Here is a 21240-nt window from a genome sequence, read left to right on the forward strand (position 1 = left end):
ATAAGACCATAACCCCGTACGTGAAGATGCACAGCTCAAGTGTCAGCGCTGCACCCCCTGCCCACAGCCCTGCGCTGCCAGCACTGCAACCGACGGCTGCCACCACGCGGATGCTGCACGGCTGCTGCGGGGTTACCAGCCCAGCCAGGCTCAGCACCAGCCCCCTGGGCACGCTCCCTGCCAGGCTGGGGAAACCTGGAACCGCAGAGCGCAGCCCTGGCTTGTCCCCTCAGCCCAAAAGGCAACTCCAGCTTTCCTAAATATTTCATCAGGTTTTTTTTACAGTAACACAACATACATAGTATTGTTTATGCTCTTTTATTAGTCCTCAGAAGCCCAGACATTCATAAATATGCTTGTGGCAAGACACTCAGGAGAGTACTGTTGCTGCTTGGTTCCAGAGGTTTATCCAGCCTGTTTCTATACAGCCTTTAATTACATTTTTCATCCTGCTACCCTAAACTCTTTGCAAACATAAAGCTAATATATCTTTAAAACCTCTTTATTTAAGCTAGCCGATCTTTTGGAGTCCAGTGTGTTAACTTTGTATAGGCTTAAAAAGCAAGGCAAGCCAAACTTGTATTCTATTTGTAACAGCAGTTTATTTTCTTAAAAAAAACCACAACCAAACAAACAAACAACCAAACTAAATTAAGTACAAGGAAGTTTAACTTCCAGTCAATTCTACTTTTATTCTTAATATAGTTAAAAATATCTTTTTAAAAGACTTTTGAAAATATTCGAGGATTGCTTACTTATTGACCTTATGTTAGCTTTGTATTTAAATGCATTTGTCACAACAGCTAAGCAGCAGGACTCACTTTTTACCATTTAATCAGTGTTTCCCACCGCATGCCCAGGAACACCTTTAAAAAGCAGTGCAGGGGTCCAAACAAACAATAGAGCTTCTCACAGCATTTAAAAGTGAAAGTGATAAGCTTTTCAAGTGCCCCAATAATTAACCTGGCTCATCCACGGGTACCTAAAACCTACTCCTTTATTATCTTAAGCTGCCATGACCAAGACACACACCTCATTTAGCTTCACACTCTCCGAACTTTATTAAATAGTCTATTAATTTGGATGAAGAACAACAGCGAACACAGAAATGTGTTCGCCAACACATACCTACACGTAAACTCTTGCTTAACAAATTCAAACTTTAAAGGAACTGTTTGGTTAGCCAGAAGCTAACAAGAGCTACTGCAGCAGCACATTCAGCAGCCCCGCTTCACCAAAGCGCTTAAGGACATGCTCAGATGTGAACAGCCTTACTCAGCTCACACACTAAAACCCCCAAAAATGTCTTAAATGCCTCGATAAATAAAAAGCATGAGGAGGGGAAAACATTGAGCTGGAAGCCAAGTTATTTTGCAGTTAAATGCATTTAACTACAGATTCTAGCACTAGCTTGGCAGGAGGCCCCACAGTATCTTCATTTTAACACCACACATACTTCAAACATATTTCACCCAAGAATTATAATGCCTTCAAAATAGGAGCAAGATTTACTGCCCTTCCAGCATTTTCTAACCAAATACCACAAAAACGCTGCTTTTGCAGAATGTCAAGGAGAAGAAAGGGCAAAGGAGCCAAATCCAATCCACACTGAAGTTCGTAGCTGAGGAAGTTTGTCTACATTGCAGTGAGATTCCCATCTGCATTTCATTGCAGCTAGTGTGAACCCAATCAGTGCAGGTTAAATATATGTCAGATCAGCGATTACTGTGTTCTGGCCTCTGTGGCTAAGTCAGACATTGTACATTCCTGCTACATATTGCAGTAGTTAAGGAATCAATGCTTCTTTAAAGAAATATGTATTTCATGCTACTCATGCCTCCATTTCTTCACACAGTGCGTATTTCTGGGGTCTTTCAAACATCCAAGCTGTTCTGTCACTGTTCAAATGGCCCCTTTGTAAGGCATCAGATCAAGATACAGAAAATCTGAGTTCATCATGTCATTGCAATGTTTTTCAAGACCTCAGGTATGGCCACTTTGGATCTCCTGATCCCCATGTATAAAAGTGATACTACTTCTCTTCCTCAAAAGGTTGCTGAAACAAACACACTTAAATTTGTAAAGTGTGCCTGTAAGAAGCTAACTGGTCCTCAGTCTATGCCATGCAAAACAGATCTCCCAGTTCATACATTGCATCATTTTTTCCACCAAACCAGCTCCAAACAAGCTACCACAGACTAATTAAGTCCCCCCCGGGGTATGCTTCCACAGCTGCTGAAACCAGTTTAAGGTTAGGGCTGTTGTCAGGTCCCAGCCTCTCCCCATCCTTTGTGCTCACTTAAGGTTGATCCCTAAGGGAGCTGGTTCATGGAGCTAAACTAGAAGAAAGTAATTCTGTTGAAAGACAAGTCAATGGCATCTCACCAGTTAAGTGTTCAAACTGATCCACAGGAGGCTCAGATGAGCTTCAGCAGCAGTGCACAGGACGTGACCACCCCCCACAGCAGGGTATACAGAGTTGTTGTTAGCAAGAACAGAGCTGTTGAGTTGGCGTTACCACAACCACCCCCTCCCTAGTGTTTAGCACTGTAAACAGAGCTTCCAGTGCCCAAGAGTTCAAGCAGTCACAGTTAAAAACAACTGTTTTTTAGTATTTGCCATTACGACTGGCTCTACCGACAGCATTTAAAACCAACACTTAACACCACCTACACCAAGCAAGATGGATGTTTCTTAAAATGCTAGGACTGCATCACTTACAATGCAACTACACTGACACGAAGAGGGCTGAGCCTACAGCACAAAGCCTGTTGTATCACAACAGCTGCAGATACTGGCACCGCAAAGGTTCTGCACTCCATCCTGAGCAGCACCAACGGGAATAAGAGATACAACTGTGGTACTTGAGTGTCTTTGCAGATCGATGATAACCACACATGGGCAAAACTGGTTTTGGGAAGTGACTGCAAAGCGTTATGTACAGCCCATAACTTGTTTAATACAGGTTATTAACTCTGCCTCAACAGCCTATGCCAGCATGAGATGCACCATCAGAGCTGCAGTATATCTTACCTGGATACTATGCTGGAACCATTGTAGAGGTCACTAGCGTAAGACAGCGTTGCCAGGGGTCGGACAGAGTTGTAGCGCGTGAACTTGGATAGACACTCCTGAAACTCATCCAGCTGGCTGGTGGTTCTGCTGTCATCTAGGGAGAGGCAGCAGTATTGGGGAGGACAGAAAGAGTGAGAAAAACTCAGCAGCAAACAAAAAAAACCCAAGATTCATGTTTTCACATGACACTACCACTGCTTGCTACCTGGGGAGAATTCTTGGTCAAAACCCGGTTCTCTCTCACCTCTAGCATTCCCCAAAGGTGGTATGATTTTTAGAGCACAAATTAAGTCTTTCCACTGCAATGCTGGGTGAGCCTACCATGCTGAGAATCTGCCTAGAAATCACAAACACAACTTTCCTGATGAGCTCTGAATTTAAGTAAAATAAATGAGCTTAAGGGCCATAGATTATTTACATAAAACCTTTAAGCATATCAAAATGCACTCAAACACATCTAGTTTTCTGTGGAGGTGAAAGTATATTCCTTTCCCTATACTTCTGTTACAATATGCCTACATTTGGTTTCAATTAAATTCAAATACTTTTAGTATAAAATATTTGTCTTGTTATTCCAAAAGCAACAGAGCTAAGAGAGTTGTTTCAGAGCTGGAGAAGGAAGACAAGCATGAAACCAGAAGACTCCCCGTACTATACATTTTGTGAAAATTATGACCTTCAACAGACAAGGTGAAACTGAGCCAGCTTGAATAATGATGATAAATATTCTGTGGGAAACGGAACAGTATACTACAAAAGTTAAAACTGAACTGTAATGTAGATAGCTGAAAGTCATTCTCCGATTCCTCAGAAGACTCAGCTTCTCTTGGTATGAATGGAATTCTATTTAAGTGATTTTTAAAATGCAGTATTTCCTGATCAAGGAAGAATTCCTAACTTACAGCGATGCCACATGGGCAAGTCAGGGTTCCTAATAAACTCATACACCTGCAGTCAAACATCAGGTAGAGCCTTCAGGCTTTGTAATAATCCCCAGAACTTCCAGCCATTCTCATTTCCCTCCTCTAATGCTCCCACCTTCACTTTGCCTTTTTGCACCAGTGCAAGGTAAGGGAACTACAGCAGAACTACAGCTATCACTGCTCTCACAGCACTAACACACAGCACCTCAGTTTACAGCTACCGTACACCTTGTCTTCTGGTAAACTACAGCATCCACTGTAGCAGCAGAGAAACCACACACACAGCTTACACAGTTGAGATCAATTCCACCCACTCCTTAAGTTATCCTTATCTGTTTCCTTATTAGCAGCATAAGGAAACAACAAAGCTCCACTTATTCGAAAGCTTTGGAAATATTTGGGTGAAAAAAGGAAGATGCTGATCTATAAAAGCAAGATACAGCTGTGATTTCTTGTGGGGAAAACAGAGGGAATAATCACTTTCTGCACGCTGGTAATTCCTTGCCATCAGAAGTTATCTTGCTCTACACTTGTAAAGTATTTTGAAGCGTCCCTTATATGCTATTTAATGTTTCATCATATAAAGGAACAGTGAAGGCTAGTAATTAGCATGTTCAAGGGTACTAGCATATACATTACTCACATCAGATGGATTAAAAGGGGAAAATGAACAAAGTGCTGCTCCAACTTAAAATCATCAGCACCTGACCACTACAGGAAACAGCTCAAGAAGAACATAAACATCCGTCAGTGTTTTTCAAAGACTGTTGGCTCCTTCGACACTACGATAGGAACAAACAACTGCTACTCTTCCATTTCCCTCTTTTAGAGATCAAGCACACAGTCATCTTATAATTTATTCTGTGTCTGTGCTTGGAAAATGGAATGTTATTTCTCCAGACATTTTCCCCAAAGTGCAAGGCCATTTCATAATTAGTTATATTCTGTCTCCACTCCCTACTAGAACAGTCACCAGCACTTCTTGCTAAAAGCTTTAAATCCACATTAAATCCTATTTAAAATGTGTCAAAAAGCAGGAATGACTTGAGAAGAAAACTTAAATAGAGGATAACCTGTAATACTTTATTAAGAAAAAACTGCACTTGCAAATCCTCCACTCTCTGTGCGGCTGACATATGAATACAAAAACAGTTTCAACGCATTCATATTTATAGCTCCAATTATGAAGAAAGATGTCTTCTACAAGAGAATGCTGGGAAAAGCCCCAGTTGTTATCCTTTGTTAATAAGTATTATTTTAACAAACAGTTATGCATCACCAAGGTAGCATTGCATGCAAACATCTTGATGTGATCTGAACTACTGTATTCTGCCAAGCACTTGCCAGTACTTCACATGAAACTGGCTGGTCACATATAACTCGCTTCCCTGATGTAGCTGAAGCACTACTGAAGTGCCCTCTCAATGTGCTGCATTCTCTGTTAAAATTATTTTGCTGTGCTTGATGAGAACTGAGCCAGTCATTGCTCTGAAGTAGGCAGAAAATACAGACATAGCTAAGAGCAAGCTCCCCTAAAACACGCTGCAGCCTTTACACTTAAAGTCAATTTTTTTTAAATTAAAAAAAGAAAAGCCTCATTTTTATTTAAAGTGAATAAAACTTAAACTAAATTCATGGAGAAAAAAAAAAAAAGAGCAGGGGTTTCTATCCCAGCTGTCTTGCTGAACTCTGTCCTGTGACATTGGTCCTTGCCTTCCAAAGCTACAAGATACTCCACTGCAGCAACCTCTGCCTGGTTCCCTTTTGTCCCCAGGTTTCTCCCATCCCCTGACAGCTGGCTGTGCCCCACTCCTTGCTGCAGTCTGTTACTCTTCATATGGGCTGCAGCTCGCAGGTGCTGAGTCTTCCCTGCCACAGCCCATTGTCTGAAACTTTTCTTCCAAAGCTGGTTTCCTCCCTAGAGGGGCTGCAGAGCAACCCTCCCTGCCCTCAAGACATCTTCATTTGACCCATTTGTTTCTTAAGAGAATCTTGTCATGTAATTAAGAACCATCCATTCACTAGGTAACAATTACTCTAGCTGCTGTCACACTGTTACTCAATTATGAATGAGGCAATCTAGGCAATTGTGAAAACAGCTTCTAATTCTGCAAAACAAGCCTTAAATCTAAGGTGTGCCCCACGGGACAACAATGCTGCTGCACATTCAGCTTCTATACTCCAAGCCATTTGTTAACCATGTCTCAATCTAGACAACATAAAGGATAACCTCCAAGTGTCCTATTCCATGCTAAATACAGGAGAATTTATCAATTTATGTTTATACCTCTGTAGTATTTCAACAGCAATGTTTTGAACTACTGTGTTTATACCACCATCTAGTAGAAAGACAACCCTAATACTGCTTTCAAACATTTGCGTCCTCAGAATGAGCATCAGCTAAATTGTTTATTGTGGCTTACGTCCTTCGTTGTAAATATTAGAGAGCAATACATGTGCCTCCCAGAAGTGACAGGATGAAGTTTTCTAAATTTAGCAACTTCAAAGATTGGTCAAGAACAGCAAAACTGGATGATTCGAGTAACACATAAATATGTATATATAGCAACATTCCTGTGCAAGGAAGAAGTGAAAGCTGCTCTCAAAAGCAAGTCTTTTCTGAAGACTAGGCACTATAAGAGGTAACGGATGTCAGAAGCTGAACACCACACAAGAGGAACTCACCCGAGACACGTGTCATCCTGGTGGAAAAATAGCAGTGCTCTAGGTCCTCAAAGTGAGCTGTGAGCCGCTTGCGTCGTGAGGCTAGTGTGCTGTTATACCACGGCTGCTTTTTGGTCTGAATGGAAAAAAAACCCCACACTTCAGAAAGGTGAAGACAGGCCTGGGTTCCATTTCAACAAATTTTACCAAGTTATAAACAATTGATACATTATATGCGAAGGGTAAGAAATGTAGAGTGACAACAAATGAAGATCTTGCCACTCTCAACAGCTCTTAGGGTCCTATGCTGCACCCTTTCACTTGACAAACAAGAAAGGCTGTGTTTAGGCAGTTCTTGTTTCCTGAACCTTTGCAAATTTATCAATTCCAGTCTCACACACAGGACAGACAGCAGCAGCCCTTTGGGAGTCACAGCTTGCATTTATACAGATAGACAGCAGAGGCCAAAGATAGCAGGCTTCCAGCTTCACAAATCAGACTGTACAACAAATACTTCCTAGATCCCTGGCAGAACGCTCATTAAAAAGAGAAGGAGGTGTTTAAAGAGTTAGTGAGTTGCTTCAAAAGAAGTAATTTAGTAACTCTCTGTAAAGCTAAGCAAATAAGGATAGAAACAGAAGACACCATTGAGTTCAAAGGTTAATTGAATAGTCCATGAAACTCGCCATTTCCCAACCTACCCAAGCAATAAGAGGTAGAAGCAAAGGACTGAAATTACATAAGTAAGCTCTCCTCCTGAAGCAAAACAGAAAATACAGTACTTGTTGTTTTAATCACTAGTAAGAACAAGGAACAAGATCCCCTACTACACAAAAAGCATGACAAGCACCTTGCTTTAAATTATATTTAAGAAGACTCAGATATCACATACTGAAATAAAGTAAGATTTGAGAACTACCAAGCTCCTTAATGAGCCACCTCCCTGACCACATACAAGGTCTGCAATGCCACTCAATGGCACTAACAAACCCACTCCATGTACAACTGCCCCTCAATCCATGCAGAAGAACGAGCTTGCCCTCGTTGCAGCCATCAAGAATGAGCTAAGTTTACAGCCCACTCAAATTCTACTGTTCATACAGGTATAAGCAATCTAACATTTCAGGGAATAAGCAAACCCCAAGCAATAAAGCCCTGCAGACACCACATCCCATGTGGGGCCCCGGCTATACATTGACACTATGACACAGACTTGCATGTTGATGGCACCTATGGTCTGTGCAGCTTGTTTTGTATTGAAAGCAACTCCAACCTCAACACACAACTAAGACACTGGACAGTAACCCTACAGCAACAACTTTCGACCACAATTTCCTCAAGTTTCACAGCTTTAAGAAATGCTTAACAGAACACTTTCACAGCATCCTCCTATTAATTCTGTGCACCAGCTTGCAAGGGCTCCAGCTTCTCTCAGCACATCAGGAATGATTAGGGCTCAAGATAAGTTCAAGCAAAAAGCAATCACTTCAGTCTTAAGACGAGCCACCTGCAACACGATGAGCAATAGAACCCAAGGCCAAGCCTGATCTGCCAGATTAGTCCAGTCCACATCAAGATGGAATCAATCATGGTAAGTATATGCCTGCCTCCAGCTCTCCAGAGGCAGATCCCTACAAGCAGGTCTCAAGCTGGCACACGGCAACCCAGCTGTTCTGGGAATCAATCTGTATTAACCCATCTCCATCAGATCCTCCTCACCCAAGCATTTTAAACTGCTCACGTTTTACCAAACGTACACTCAGTTTCTATTAAGTCTGTTCCCTGGCTACTTGTTAAGCAATGCTGGGAAATGGGGGGGGGGGGGGGAACCTACAACTGAAAAGAAACCATACCTAAGCAATTTTTATTCAGCTGCTAAAACTACTATGGTTGTCCAAGTTGAGGATTAGCTTGGATTGCTCAGTTATCAGGAGCTATTTTACTGTCTTATTCCCATCAGGTGCTCTGAAGAGTTTTCTAGCAACTGGGGGAAAACTTCATAGCTACACTCAGGATCCTTATTTCTAGCAGAAAAGAAAGGTACTGCCACTAAATACTGCCTGCAGAATTCCCCAGGGCCTACGTCCCCTATTGTCCACTATTTACTTCTGAAGCTCACTTCCTGGAAGAAAACAGTCTTGAAGCTTTGCAGTATATAAATTCTTCCCCAAAATGTTCATGAGTAATGTGCTGAGTAATTATATTGAGAAAGAAAGCTATTCTCTCCATCCCAGCATAGCTTATTACTGCCTGCGGTGCGCGATCTGTAGTATTGCCATGACTGACAATTAGGAAAAGGTACAATTGAATCTTTATTCTTAAAACTGTTTTTATGGTAAAGTCTTGCTGAAGTTAGGCTACCTTTGAATGAAGTGTTTAACTTCAAGCGTTCTCTTTCAGCTCCCCATCCAAATGTATATTAAAGTTTAATACAAAAATTTGTACTAGAGTATGATCTTGCACTCTTGAGGACAAAAAAATAATAATTGCATTTGACAAAAGATTATACTCACACAAATAAGACTGTCACATGCAGAATGACTAGAAAGCCTAGGTTGTTTGGTTTTAGGCTGCTTGTTTTGTGTACTTACCAGCCACATAGCTATGTTATTGATTTTATCTTTGAAATAGAAAGAAAAGTAGGAGACAGGTAGTGTCAGTGGAGAACAAACACACTGTACCAGAATTCTGAACATAAGCTTTCCACATTTCACTTGCCCTCTGAAGTGAGGTAGAGCTACAGTTCTTTGTTCAAGCAAAAGCCTCCCAAGACCACAGAAGCAGGAACAACAATTAATTTTCCCACAGACTAATAGATGGAATTTTCTAATTACCAATTAGTTACAAAGCTGCAAACCCAAACCCCTGCATGCACACCAGCCCAAAATTCAGGTGTTTTTTCTTCGTATCAGCTACTCCACCAAATAAGATCCAACAGCACTTCCACCTGTTAATTTACACTGTGTGCCATGGATGGCCCACCACCACCAAAGGACACCAAAGGCACAAGCTGGCATATCACCAACAGTTTGTCTGTGTAAATCAGAACTGTTTAACCTTTTTGAATCTGTGAGCTGGATATCAGTGTCATCTTCCCAGCCCAGCTGAATCACTCCAAGCTGCAAGACTACAGTAGTGCTGTTAAGCATTTAGCAGGCACTGCAGATCAGACAGTTTGGAGGCTGCCTGCCAAAAACTTTACTGTGTACACAACTTTTTATTCTCTATGTGAATTTATAATACAGTCTGTAAAGCCTTAATGGGGGCAAACTACAAGACAGCTGTATGTTTGGAGGATTAATGTTTCTTGTTTTGAAAGTCAAGCTTGATCTAAAGCTATTTAAGTCAATGCAAAGGGTCAGGGATTTACCTTTCTTTCCAAATGCTGCCCACTTGGGAGATGAAGAGCAAAAAATATCCCCTATTCCATGGAAGGGTCAGCTTTGGGAATAAAGTCAGATGTCTAAATATATTACACCAGATTTCTCTGATAGTGTCAGTGTAAACACTCAAAACCATGCAGTCATTCCTACAGCTGTAGTCTTGGCTCCAGTTTGCCCATATAAACCAGTTAAAAGCATCTGCGAGACTCGAGCTGACCAGCATGCGGGAAATGGATGTAGTTATGCCTGATCTCTGCCCAACCTCCACGTTCACTCTCCCATTCCCCCTGGGTGCAGACACATGTATTACCTTACCTGAGAGCTGCCACTGAAGCCTGGGGACTGGCTATACTCCGTGGAGTCAATGAGACTACTGCAAAACCAAGAGAAATAGTCTGCTTAAATCACTGTACAACCATCCTTTATCATTTTTAACCTGTTTACTATTCTCCCCTTTACATCCTGCAGCATACTTGCCATCGAAATCCATTTTACAGACAGGGAACACAAGGTTATTTTTTATCTGGGAGGATTTTTTTCTTTTTTTAATACAGGGATCTCCTACAGCAGAATGCTGTCACACACAATTACGTGTAGTGCAATCTAATAATTTCTAATTAGAATGCAAAAGCATATCTTTTGTATGAAATACACAGGATGAGATATTCTGAAAATAACATGCTACCATTGGTTTTCAGTTCCTTTACAAAAAAAAAAGAAGTTTAATGCCATGGCATTTGAAACAGCACTGTGAAGAGAAAAGCTAGAAAAATCAGCTTAAGACAGACACCAATATTCCAGACATATCTGAAGACAGACAAAACTGACAAGTAATGAAATACAGAAATAAACTAGAAAATACTGATAGCCAAGTTTACTATTATTAGAAAGTGCTATACCATACATAGCTACATAGTATCTATAATGACTCAACATACCTTAGATACCCATTTTCAAAATGTAGCACAGATATGCAAACTCAAGATATTTAACTTTCAAAACTGCAAAAGGTTATACTGATATAAGCAGAAAACATATGCAAGAATACTGAACCACCTATGGGCAAAATATTTAGCTCTCACAGTAAGACACCAGAGCCAGATAAAAACACCCTTATGACTCCAATTCAAAATACTTTAAGGATAAATAAAAGGTTACTACACAAGAACACCATTTTCTTAATTATCCAGAACCCGTTACAAACACCACCACAATCATTTCTAGAAGTCTTTATAACTCACTTGCTTCTGCTACGTCATTTGGACAGAAAAGAAACTATCTGGGTTTGTTATTCTCAGATTTATGAGGTAACCTTAGATTTAAACATTTCTTGGGAAAACTGAAGGTTTCTTTAAAAAGCTGCTAGAATACTGATAAAGGTTCCAGGTTCTTTTGAATAGATGATTGTACCTATTGACATTTGCCTAAGAGCTGCTAGAACTGACGCATACATTTGCCATTCTTGGTCACAAAACAAGTGGTTTGGCTGAATTGCCAGTCAGGGAACCTATAAGTCTAAAAGGATGAAACAGTGGTACTAGTGCTTAAATGTTTCTGAATGTTTTAAGGCTCTCCAGGAGGTGGAGGGAAGTAGAAAAAGAAGATGAGAGATGATTTTAAAGTCTCAGTGGTTAACTTCTAAAATAAGATTGATTTGGCTTCTGTTACAGGCAAGACAAAAGCTGCAAAACAAGAAAATCTGAGAGATAAAAATCATTGTTTGCTGCAAGCTATTGCAAGGGAGAAAACAGCAGAGCTGTTCCAGCCATGGTCAGGGCTAATGAACTTTAAATTAGAACGTGGCCACATGAAATAATGAAACACATACAGCACATCCTGCCAGGAACTGCATGAACAACAGTCTCTGCTGGAAAGTGATGAAAAAGTACTCCATTCTGAGACAGGTACAGTGGCAATTAACAGCAAAACACACAGAACTTATAGCATCTGGTCTCATTTTGCTGCAGGTTGTCTGGTGATGTAAAGCCTTCAAGAAAGCAGACGTAATCTCCCTAACCAGAATACAAATTCAAAGTCATTTCTGTGCAGTGCCTTTAGCAGAGTTAACTGGCATATGCTTGAATGTTTTTCCTTTTAAAAACAGGAAGCAAATAATCAGAAAGTCACAAGAGCTCCCTCTGAATTCTTTTTAAAAAGCTGTAACTAAGTTCAGTTAGGAAATTCAGCTACACTAACATGACAGATTTAAAAACCCTTTAACAACAAAAACACTGCAACCCCATGGACTATAAATCCCATTTGTTACACCTTTAGAGGGGCAGAAGGGGGTAATTAGAACAAATGGAGGGGAAGGAGATCAGGATTTTACCAACTAAATCAGAGTTACCAAGACACTAATTTTTAGATCAGAATTTTCCTCCAGAAACTGTTATTAGAGTGACAGTGTTATTGCTATTACTCATGAAGACACAGTCACAGAGAAGTTGCTTATTTGTATCTCCTGTTTGCACCATTTACTGGTAGCAAAAGTAGCATGCGCACCTGTTCAAAAAAACCATACAGAGAACTATTTGTTCTTTTCCCTTATTGTTCTCTATTAGTATACAAACCCAGCAATCTGCAACACTGTAAACAAATGCTGTGCTATTACCCAATTTAATATTTCATCATACCCTGTACAGGCTTAAGGGAAAACACATGTTTCTCAAAGCCTAGAATGTATTGAACATGATAACCATACTTTTTTTTTGCTACAGAACTTAAGGAAGATGTGGGCAGGCATAAAAAAATTTCACATTTTGATGTTAAGAGTGTGGGAGAAGAGCTACAAACAATGAAAAGAAATAGAGAATTAATGAAGCAAGCCTGAGATTTAGAGGAAGTAGATGAATAAGGGGCAAGTCACTAGAGACCAGATAAAAACAAACTCTCAAGAACTCTATTTTCTTGAACTTTAAATTCAAAGGCTAAAGAGATTTTTCTTTATCTGAGCACAGGTCTGTGATAACCTTGTATAAAATTCTACCAATGTCTTACAGTACAATTATATTTCATTAGCAGGGTGTTCAGCATGTTAACAAGTTATATTCCAATTTAGATATACCATTTTAATTCACTGATAAGTCATACAGTCTCCACAAGTTTAATAACATTTTAACATGGAAGTGCAACCACCTCATACTATATTTGTATTTCATTCTTAGTGGTTCACAGCATCTCTAAAATACACTTCAGAGATTAAATATTTCAGTTAACAGAGCTGAAAAGAAATCAGCATATTTTGAAGCTCCTATCAGTTGTTCTGCAGCATTCTTTCCAAGGTGGAATCAAAGTTACAGTTTTTGAGATACTCTCCAAAACTTACATTTAATGTTGAAAAGAAAATTAATTTCAAGTGGTAGACCTTTAATGGAATCCGAGTTCTGGTAATTCAAATCAATTCAATTACTTGATTTACACAAAACTGTCAGGGATAGGGCAGAGACAGAGGTTACAAGAGTCTGGCAACAACTGACACCTATTCAGACACTTCATGTATTATTTTCTCTTTAACAACTCAAGACTGCTTAACACAGGAATATCACAGAAAAAAAAACACACAGAAAAGGGATCTTCAAGCTGAGAGAAAAGGCCAGTCTCACACACTGTAGGAAACCCCCTAAATATCCTATTATATCACAGTTTTGTTTTTTTTTTTACTATTGGTATTTTGTACCAAAGGAAAAGCCCAAAAGTTCAAGACACAGCCAAGATGGAACCAGACAGACATAAGAAGATGGGGCAAGAAAGAACCAATGGTCTCTGCACCTGCCATGGTCTAACCCACCACCATCTTCCAGCAGACCTCAGGTGAAGCACATCAATCCAAAGTCACTAAAATATTTTAGATGTTATCTTTTTAAAAGCAGGAACTGAGAATGATTGACCCTAGGGATGTGAAATAAACAGGCATAAAGGAATAAATGGAATCCTCAGTAGGTTGTGATACTAGTGTAGGTATCACACAGCAGATTCCACTGCCTGCCCACCCGTGTTCCCCCTGCCCCCAACTCTCCCACCAGGACTCTTGGGCTTAAAACATTACTGCAGCTGCCAACAGAAAAAGCTCTTTGGTAGCTTGTTTATTAGCCTGGCTCAAGTAAGGGGCACATTTCTACTCGTAAGTACAATCTCCTATTAAATAGAGAAAGGCTTCTAGGCCTGAAGGCTTTCAACACATAACAAATTCAGCCCAACCAACACTCAAGTTTTCCCCAAGCATCAGTACCATGAAGCAAACAACAAGCAATCTATTTAATAGCCAATAACCATTAAACTAGTAGTAGAACCCAGCAAGTATCCCATCAGCTTCACAAAACTGCTTCTTGGCAGAAGAGCAGCAACCCACGCAAAAAAGCAATGCACCTGCACACAAAAAATTAAACAAGCAGTGAAGAGCTGAATAACAAACAGTTCCCATCTATCCTGGCCATATTCCTGTGCTTTCCCTCAGGACCAGCCAGGGCTTCACAGAAACATGAGAAATTCTGGTCTCAGTGTCCAGAAATAGCATCTTCGTACGAAATCCCAGCCAACAGTGCTAGGCTCCTTACCAGAGCACTTATCTAAATCTCCACAGGGGAGAAAATCTGATCATTTTTTCTTACTTCTGGGCTATTAATTTTAGAGCTGCTAACTGCAGAAAAAGTACCAGTACAATTTCGTAATAGAAGTCAGTTTAGAGAACTCTTAATAGTAGAGATAGACATTATAACTCACTAATGTAACCTGGCCCTGTGATGCAAGAGCTTTCTTACAATAAGAAGACATGGCTATAAAGGAGGGCACTTCAAACCCTGGCATATGCAACTTGGACACAAGAACTACCTGCAATTTTGCTGTCAAGAAACCAGACTATGCGATATTCCAGACAAAAATCCAGATTGAAAATGTTCTTAGAGGCATTTCATTAAATCAAAACAGACAGCAGATAAACAGAATCAATACACTGCATGTTTTAACTTTTGACCCTGTCAGCCCATACCTTTAGCCATTCACAGTGAGTGGGGACACCAAAGGACACCAGTATCATACAAAATTAAGACTTTCACACGTCAAGTAGAACTGCATAATGTTCAGAAAAGGTAGCATGTATTTAATAGTAATGTTTCACACCATAGCCAAGCCTTATGACTCAAGTTCTCTGGTCCACACACTACATTTAAAAGCATCAGCTTTCCACAGCATCTGGTTTAGAGTAGACTTTTCATCCCACTGCAGACTCTGGTGGCTTCTTCTTCACATATAATTTTATACCGATCAAAAACAAAAGGTGTAAATATTGCACAGCACTGAAAACTGGTTTTGCTTGTGTTTTGCCCATGGCACGGAGAGGACTAGCAAGCACAGTGCAACATGTACAGCTTGAAATAGAAATTCTGACTTGTGAGCTCCATACCTGTGTGAAGGTGAGGGAGCCTCAAACTGTGGCACCGTACTGTCCTCACTGACTGGGGAGTACAAGCCACTCATTTCCTGGAACAGAAAGCCACGTTACAGCAAAGCTGACAAAACATGAATAGTAGGCACTGCCTAATGTATGGTGTTCACACAGTAATTTTTTGTTTTTCTAAGCAGTTAACCAACTGTAACTATATTTATTCAACTCCCACCTAGAAGTCTTTACTATACCCAAAGAAACACTGATTTTACTTCCCCCTCCCAGTTATCATTCTAATAGTTTCAAAAAATCCTAAACTGTGGCGCTTTTTGCCCCCAGATAGGCAGTTCTGGCATTTAAGCTCAAAAAAAATATCCATGCATTTGGTTACCATCCAGTTGTCTCTAACCCAGCACCTCCCTTAAACACGGCAGAACAAACAAGCTGTAACTGTATTTTTGAGCTTGGTGCAAACTTATCTAAGAGCCTTTGTAGCTGGAAAGTAATACTGGATACGTGTCACAGCAACAACAGCCACAAGACAACAGGGCAAAGGTGGTATCACACCCCAGACTTTAAAAAGGATCTAACAGTTTTCCATGGGGCAAGTACAGAAGAGACAGACTTTGCACATAAACTTGGCTTTGCCATTGCCAGACTAAATCACTGCTGCGTACCCAGTGTGAGACTGCCTTTCATCTGTTTTAGAAATGGAAGCTATGCAGGATGCTGCAGCTCATTAGTTAGGGGGGCAAAGTGTTCCAGGACAACATTAGTGGTGCTTTTCAAATTCCCACTAGGTGCCCCTTAATTGTCAGGTAGAAAGTAGGATATTTGTGACAAGAGGGATCCCAGGCTTCAGAGGTCAGAACCAAGGTCACTATCACACACCTGACAGGTACCCCAGCTCCAGACCACTGAAAAGCCTGATTAAAGAACAGAAAAGTAGGTAGCTAGATATTCTTCAACAGATCCCACAGCTTTGGGAATAGCTTTTCCTAGATCTGAAGGCCTATTTTACCAGTCTCAAGGAAACTTGCTATAACATGATATATATAACAAATTTATTGCCCAAGAGCTGAGAAACATTTAGGGAAACAGGTCTGAAAAATGCTGTTATCTACCAAGTTACAATTTGTGTAGCTACCAGCTGAAGGGAAGTTTCTGCAGTTGTCAGTTCTATTTGTATTTTGGTAATTCCTCAGCATGCGTATAAATTGGAAGTGAAGAAATCTAAAAGGCTTTTGGGCAGTGGCTGGGAGCTTATGTTGACTGCTCAAGACAAGCAAGAAGAGAGAAGCAGACCTGCAAACTGATTCACAAGAAGCTTTAAGGGAATGCTATTTTGAGAGGTGGCAGTCTGATGCATTCCTGAAACATCAGTTTCCTATTCCAAGATCAAACTACTATAATGATTAGAGGGAAGGACCAAGGAGGAACCTAAAAACTCAGTAAGGACAGAAGGATTGAGTTGATGGGTTTACAAACACTTGGAGAATAATTCTTAGCAAAAAATCTCAAGAGATTCCCATCATTAAAGAATTAAGATAATTATAGCGGGAGGCAGCAGATTGCTTCTGTTCTGATATGCAGAAGGCACTAGTCCTGCTCCCACCCAGTTTCTGCATCACAGCTCTCTTGTGCACCCCCCAGTACCTCTCCATTTTAAGAGTGGCACACTGCTAAGATTTAAGCAGCCTGTGCAAATAGCCAGAACACTGCAGCATACAAAAATCCTAAGTTATGATCAATACAGTGGCTGCTGATTTCTAGCAATTATTCTAACTTAATACCAACACAAAGAAATTGAAATATATGATTATATGAGTTAGGTTTCAACAAAGCCCCCTCTTACCAACCTGCAGCTTGCACACATCAACTAAATGAACAAATTAAAGAAAGAGCATCATCTGTTCATTTTCCCATTACTGACTCAAATGCCATAAATTTAACACAGCAGCCCCAGAGCAAGGCAGACAGCTTGATGAAAATGAAAAATTGCCAGAGTCAGAACAACGTCTGGGCACCTCACCTCTACTCGTTTAATATCTTCTTCGAGAACACTTAGCTCCTTCTGGATCTGCTCCAATTGCTGTGGATAAGAGAACGGGAGACATCTAAATCAATCTGCACTGCACCACCAACAGGGTAAATTACAATCTTTTCAGAGAGGAACCCAAACCATCTTAACTGGCATGCTACACAATTCAAAAGTCACTAGGAAGTTCATATGCATAGATTAATATAAGGGATGCACACAAACCATGTTTAAGATAAAGTAGTTATCGTGGACACTGCAAAACAAGAGCACGAGGTACTTTGATATCCATCACCTGGAGACACACATAATTGAAAGTAATACTGTTATGCTCCTCTAACATCTTTCATGCAAGGTATTGATAACTGGTTCACAAACACTGAACGTAATTAGAAAAAAAACCACCATGCAAGACAGTGATCATTTCGCCTTTCAACAAAATACAAAATGCTTTGCTAAAAGGTTTCAAGAGTCTCTTGCTAGCAGTCAACCTGCCATTTGTCAATTTAAACTTACTGATAACTTTTTCTAATAGGCAAAACCCCACCTATTATGACCATGGAAAGATTTGCTTCTGGCACCAAGCAAGCACCACATGGCATTTCTTTCAAAGGTGTGATACTTACCTTGGATTACACCATAAACTCAAATCAATTAGAGGGCTATCCCTGTAAGTGTCAGAAGTGGACTTTCCCCTCTCACCAGCCAACATTCTTTTCCCTTCTTTGTGTCACACAGGATTTTTCAAGTTTTTCCAATTACTTTTCAGTCAGCCAGCAACCTGGCTTCACTCACCTCTAGCAACTATGAAGCCACAGACCTGACAACTGCTCACCCCTAAGTGAGAACATCATCTACTCACCAGTTCCAATTCTCATCCTCATTTAGAAGACATGTCCCATCCAAACACCCACAGAGCCTATACTCACCCTTGCAAGCCTCACACATGCACTTCTCTAGGCAAGAGCTCCAAGCCTAGACCTAAACAGACAAAACTCAGCTCCAACGCGTGTCTGGTTCACTAAGACACTGAGAACTGCAAGTCCACCTGACTCCTCAATTCACAACAAAAATCTACAGACAGCTAGCACTGTGGCCTGTGAACAGAAGCAGCTAACAAGTTAGCAAGTCCGCTGAAAGCTTAAGTACAACACATTCTCTAAAGGCCAGGCAAGTTTCTGTCATTTTTAATTTACAAGGGAATATCAAATTGCCCAAATCCAAAGTTACTAGTATTGCAAGACACTACTCTTAGTATGACATAGTCTCAAAAACATTTGGCAAGCTACTCCCAAAGACTTAGTCACTTGAGTGTTTAAGCTTGATCCTTTAAGTGGCAGAAAGTTTTGCTTAAACAAAACCCCAAGTTAAACCCTCTATTGATCAGCATTCCAAATATCTGTGTGCTCTGCATTAGATAACCCACCATTTTAATTTACTTCTTCAACATTAAAAAAAAAGCTTCTGTCCCTGGAGAGAGGAGAAGAAAAGACTGCTGGGTCCACTCCTATTTAACATGGCTTCTTCTTCCTTGGAATGAGATGTGGTATTTATATCCTAATCTCTCTACTCCACAAGTTTCCATTTATATTTAATTTGAGACACAGATAGCACAAGTTTAATGGTTTAAAACTAGACTGCCATGCATAATATACAGACCACTGCACCACAACAGAGAATTCCATTCTCACTTGTGAAACCTACAGCAAGAATAGCAGGTGGTGCTATAGCTCCAAGATTAGTGGTAAAGTTAAGTGACACTTGCACAGCATGGGTGCTGCCTGTACTCAGCCCTAGCAGACAAATACCATTAGTCCCCCACTTTTGTAAATCCCATTTTAAAAAGTTACAAAACCACTTCGAAGTTCCGAAGTTACAGCAAGGAAATTAGCTATTCTGCAACATACTGGCTCACAGCCAAACTGGATAACCGAAAAACAATTGACCGCTATTGCCATCACAAACAGGAGACCTTTTTATAGGAAAAAGAGATACTTTTTTACTGGCCAGCTTTTCACTAACTGCTACACAGAGCCAAAAGTATAAGATCTGGGATTTCATTCACTAATTCCTCCTTCAGTTACAGTAAGGTAAGCAATTTGAACCTACCATAAACTTACCCAACAGCAGCAAGCCTAAAAACTAGGCAAGTGTTTCATGCTTATTTTAGGAAAGGTCTTCTCATACCATCAGCATCAAATGAGTTACTAATGCCCACTTTGAGGCTTCTTTTTTTTCCAGTAGGTTGGCTGAAGTGTTCCACAGTTTAGCTTTAATCTATGAAAGACCTTAAATCAGTCCACATTCATTCCAATTAAACTTTGAAAAATGAGCCTACTGATTTATAATTGCCAGCCATTGAGGGACATTAAGGAAAGATAAATGAATTACAGTCCTTGCAGTGTATCCAGATTTATGGGCCCTTAATTTGATTTTCACTACGTTTGGCACAGAAAGCAAGCCAAGACCTGTCCCAATGATGGGCAGAATCATGCCTGTCAAACTTCAGATAAAGTCAGCAAAGAGAATGAACACTGAAACATACACTAAAATAGAAGCACATACTATAAACTTTCTTCTCAGATACAGATGCTTTCCCAGAACTGAAAAGGCCAATGTGAACAAGGAAAAAGTTTCAATCCAGCAGTTAAACCTCATCATACCAACTCCACTGCATGAACTATACAGTAAAGTAGGTATATTAACATCCTGGTCCCAAGTTACTCACAAACGCATACATACAAAAGAAAAACAAAGACCTCTAAACAGCCTATGTTTCTTAATAATCACTGGAAAAGGGATTTCAGGCATAAAAGTCAAGAAGGTACCACAGTAGGAAACACAGGCTCTTGTATCATTCTTTTTAGGTAACCTTTCAGACCCAAACCCCTTTCACACCCACAAAACACTCCCCAAATCCCTCTAGTTTGAATCTCAAGCCATCTTAGATACATGCACAAAGAGTTCTTCAAAGACAGCTCCCAGTCTGGACTACATTGGTGGGAAGCAAACCCCTGGTTAGAGTTGCTCAGAGGCAGAGACATCCTACCATACTACTTCCACATAAGACTCTTGGGTGGAAATACTAATTTGAACTTATACAATGCTAAACACCGGGACACTGTCAGTGTGATTTCAGTTGGCTATCTACAAGTGCAGCTGGGCACAGCACTGAGGTTTCATCCTTGGGCTTCCTGATTGTCCTGGACCAAGGGCCCCTCATGAGGCAGTGACTTCATTCTTTACATTTGTACAGCAGACAGAAAGCAGTTCTGACTGCATCTCCTGGTGCCAGTTCTAAACATATGCAAAAAACCCCCTAAAAGCTCAACAGAGCCTCCCAGTGCCACACAGACAGCCTAGAAAGAAACAGCCTTGAAAAATGCATAAGGGAGTCATACACCCTTGACCAACTGTCTTTCCAATTCTAGAAAAAGCATAAGAACAACAGAAGTTATTTTCTACAGAAATACTGTGAAATCCCCAACACTATTCAACTGAGGGGCTTAAACAGACCATCTGGATTCATGCTTTTGAAAGCTCAAGTCACATTATGCTCAATCACACACACCTTTAAGGCTCTGATCCAAACCCCTCATGCATTCATCACAATACACACTGTAGAACAAGACAAACAGATGTGACCACTACCAGAGGGAGCATCTTTTTTTCCCCAGACACACATAGCCATTGTACCAACCAGGACAGGGCAAACAAGTATCATCTGTCCAGCTGAGGAGGACAAACCAGGTAGCCTCCACAGATAATCCCTCCATT

The 21240-nt window shown here is 40.5% G+C and overlaps 1 protein-coding gene across 3 annotated transcripts in view; it reads right to left on the bottom strand.

Moving 5' to 3' along the window:
• Positions 1-21240, bottom strand: part of COP1 (COP1 E3 ubiquitin ligase) — a 127751-nt gene that overhangs the window by 86411 nt on the left and 20100 nt on the right. For all 3 annotated transcript variants that reach the window (XM_040610115.1, XM_040610114.1, XM_040610116.1), the window contains exons 7-11: positions 17458-17517; positions 15444-15520; positions 10361-10418; positions 6684-6798; positions 3034-3169 (exon numbers count right to left, since the gene is read on the bottom strand). In XM_040610115.1, the coding sequence (XP_040466049.1) occupies positions 3034-3169; positions 6684-6798; positions 10361-10418; positions 15444-15520; positions 17458-17517 (446 nt within the window). The remainder of the gene's footprint in view (positions 1-3033; positions 3170-6683; positions 6799-10360; positions 10419-15443; positions 15521-17457; positions 17518-21240) is intronic.

This window comes from Falco naumanni, chromosome 11 (genome assembly GCF_017639655.2).
Source record: "Falco naumanni isolate bFalNau1 chromosome 11, bFalNau1.pat, whole genome shotgun sequence".
In the NCBI taxonomy this organism is placed as follows: Eukaryota; Metazoa; Chordata; class Aves; order Falconiformes; family Falconidae; genus Falco; species Falco naumanni.